This window comes from Micromesistius poutassou, assembly GCF_964030765.1.
Source record: "Micromesistius poutassou genome assembly, chromosome: 2".
NCBI classification, from domain to species: Eukaryota; Metazoa; Chordata; class Actinopteri; order Gadiformes; family Gadidae; genus Micromesistius; species Micromesistius poutassou.
In genome coordinates, this window is record NC_140272.1 from 3533791 (window position 1) to 3537378 (window position 3588).

The 3588-nt window shown below is 49.1% G+C and overlaps 1 protein-coding gene across 1 annotated transcript in view; it reads left to right on the forward strand.

Moving 5' to 3' along the window:
* Positions 1 to 304: 304 nt before the first annotated feature.
* Positions 305 to 3588, forward strand: part of raly (RALY heterogeneous nuclear ribonucleoprotein) — a gene marked incomplete at both ends in the record, with an annotated part of 23558 nt that continues 20274 nt past the window's right edge. Inside the window, 2 exons of the mRNA XM_084464612.1 lie at positions 305 to 560; positions 2760 to 2829. Coding sequence (XP_084320738.1) covers positions 305 to 560; positions 2760 to 2829 — 326 coding nt within the window. The remainder of the gene's footprint in view (positions 561 to 2759; positions 2830 to 3588) is intronic.

Here is a 3588-nt window from a genome sequence, read left to right on the forward strand (position 1 = left end):
TAGATGTATACATTGAGTAGGTGTAAACTATATGTTCAGGTTGGAGCAGAACAAGAGGGGGTCCTCAAATTGATCCTTGCGGGATACCCAACGTTCGTTCATTATCATTTAAAACTAACCCCTCCATGTCTCCCCCCCGCTCCCTCTCGCTTACCCCTCTCTTCCTGCAGATCCCCATCCTGCTTGCATTCCTCCCCCTCCCTTCTCTCTCTCTCTCTCTCTCTCTCTCTCTCTCTCTCTCTCGCCCCTCTCCGTCCCTCCCCCCCCCGGCGCTGTCCCCCGGGCTCCGGACCGGTTCTCCAGGATGTCCCTGAAGGTGCAGACCAGCAACGTGACCAACAAGACCGACCCCAAGTCCATCAACTCCCGCGTCTTCATCGGCAACCTGAACACGGCGGTGGTGCAGAAGGCCGACGTGGAGACGCTGTTCGCGGCGTACGGCCGCGTGCTCGGCTGCTCCGTGCACAAGGGCTTTGCCTTCGTCCAGTACGCGGGGGAGAGGCAGGCGCGCGCCGCCGTGCTCACCGAGAACGGACGCGTGCTGGCGGGACAGACGCTGGGTGAGATGCCCCCCCCGCGCCGCGACCAGTCGTCACCGCATTACACCTGCTGTACCGTGTAGCGTGATGCTACCAGAGCCCAGTTAGCCATGTAGCCGCTAACGATGTCTCTGGGTTACACCGGTTGTCTTACGTACTGTAGCGTGATCCTACCAGATAGCACCAGTTAGCCATGAGGCCGCTACCTGTTGTCTTAAGTACTGTAGCATGATGCTACCAGATAGCACCAGTTAGCCATGAGGCCGCTACCTGTTGTCTTAAGTACTGTAGCATGATGCTACCAGATAGCAGCAGATAGCCATGTAGCTGCTAACAGGTGTCTCTTGGTTACACTTGTTTTGGTCCAATTACTGTAGCGTGATGCTACAAGATAGCAGCAGATAGCACCAGTTAGCCATGAAGACGCTGCCTGTTGTTTAAGTACTGTAGCATGATGCTACCCGATAGCAGCAGATAGCCATGAAGCCGCTAACAGGTGTCTCTGGGTTTCACCTGCTGTCTGAGTACTGGAGCGCGACGGCACTGGTACCTCGGCATGCTGGGTAATCTAGCCCGCTGCAGATGCGGTACCTGCACACGCATGTCTCTAGAGGACATCTGGTACCACTGGAGCAGAAGCACGACAGGCTTACAGCACTAACCAATGAGAAGTCGATAAAGCATGTACAGAACATGTGCGCATACATATTTATGAACACTACAGGATACATTAGTGACCTGCTCCGCTTACAATGGCCCATCTCACAGAAGGCTAAGTCTATTCATTCTGTGTGTGTGTGTGTGTGTGTGTGTGTGTGTGTGTGTGTGTGTGTGTCTGTGTGTCCGTGTGTCTGTGTGTCTGTAGCATAAGCATATGAACGTGAAGGACTAATAAGGGACCTCACCGTCTTGCATGCTACTGTGATGATCCCCTGAAAGTATCCATGGCAACAAGTGTGTGTCTTCTCTCGAAGAGAGAGACAGACAGAGAGAGAGACAGACAGAGAGACACAGAGACAGAGAGAGACAGAGAAACAGAGACATAGAGAAAGAGCAAGAGAGAGAGAAAGAGAGGGTGAGAGGGACAGAAAGAAAAAGCAAGAGATTAACTCACAATTTCTTTCCGCTGTACTTTTAAGATATATTTTAATTTTTTCTTTACCTTTTATAGTGCCTTTGCTTAATTTTTTAACTTCTTTAGCCTTTAACAAATGTTAACCTTCATTTCCATTCCAATAAAGCTCTTTACATTGTGACCCTGCAAAACCTCACCCATCCTGTGTGTGTGTGTGTGTGTGTGTGTGTGTGTGTGTGTGTGTGTGTGTGTGTGTGTGTGTGTGTGTGTGTGTGTGTGTGTGTGTGTGTGTGTGTGTTGTTAAAGGGTGAAAGTTTAATCTCTGCTGTTGGATCAATACTCAAATAACAAAAGACATCCTGACAAACACCAACACACACACACACACACACACACACACACACACACACACACACACACACACACACACACACACACACACACACACACACTCACCGGATAGAGCCTACTTAAATAAACTACATCAAATCGATCTTGGATAGCTCCCACATAAGTGACTCCAATTCAGTATGCTAATAAGTTAGTATTATGCATTTTGGCTTATATTGCCACACACACCCACCGACCTACCCCCCCCCCCCCCCCCCCCCCACACACACACACACACACACACACACACACACACACACACACACACACACTGAGAGCTCTGAGAGCTTCAGGAGAGCTGTGAGGAGGTTGAACTGTGGTTCCACACCCCCCCCTTGTGGGGTTAATGTGGTAGTACAACTAATATGAATACATACACTATTGTGGCCCTGTTTTTCTTAGTATTATTACCTCCAATCCTCTTCTCCTCCTCTCCTCCTCCTCTGCTCCTCCTCTCCTCCTCTTCTCCTCTCCTCCTCCGCCCCTCCTCCAATCCTCCCCTCCTCTTCTCCTCCTCTCCTCCTCCTCTGCTCCTCCTCTCCTCCTCTTCTCCTCCGCCCCTCCTCCTTTCCTCCCCTCCTCTTCACCTCTCCTCCTCTCCTCCTCCTCCTTTCCTCCTCTCCTCTCCTCCTCTCCTCCTCCTTTCCTCCCCTCCTCTTCACCTCTCCTCCTCCTCCTCCTTTCTTCCTCTCCTCTCCTCCTCCTCTTCTCCTCCTCCTCTCCTCCTTTCCTCCTCTCCTCCTCTCCTCCTCTAGACATCAACATGGCTGGGGAGCCGCGCCCCAACAGACCAAAGGGCCTGAAGAGATCGGCCTCCATCTACAGGTAAAGCTGCCCTACACTGATTGGTCCGCTGCTAATTGGTTAAAGTGGAAAGATTCATGGTCTCCCAGTTAGCTGGACGGCAGATTTTCACATCTAAAACAAATAAAATAACAGTGTTGTGTGGACTCTAGTTTGATGTGGTAGTCTGATAGTTATGTGTGTAGTCTGATAGTTATGTGTGTAGTCTGATGTGTGTAGTCTGATAGTTATGTGTGTAGTCTGATAGTTATGTGTATAGTTTGATGTGTGTAGTCTGATAGTTATGTGTATAGTTTGATGTGTGTAGTCTGATAGTCATGTGTGTAGTCTGATGTTTGTAGTCTTATAGTTATGCGTGTAGTCTGATGTGTGTAGTCTTATAGTTATGTGTGTAGTCTGATAGTCTGATCGTAGTTCTCTGGTTGTTTCTTCTTGTCTTAAAGAGTGAACAAAGCAGATGGGACCGCGGGAACCCCAGAGAACATGATGTAATTATCTATCACATGATTACCTTACCGTAACCTTACATTAACGACTCTTCCTCCGAGGCCTACTGCTGACGATAGCAGACTGTGTTGGGGCCGCGTTGGGGAGGCTACATTGTTAGCTACCAAAACACTGGAGGAAGTTCCACTACAGGGAGTGACTCTAGGGAGCAGGACGTAACCGGCTTGGTTCAATAAAGCTTGTTCAAAAAGTAGCTCTATTAAACTACTTTGTAAAGAACTATTGAATTGACGATGCACATCCGAAACAAAATTAAAACCAAAAATAATATAG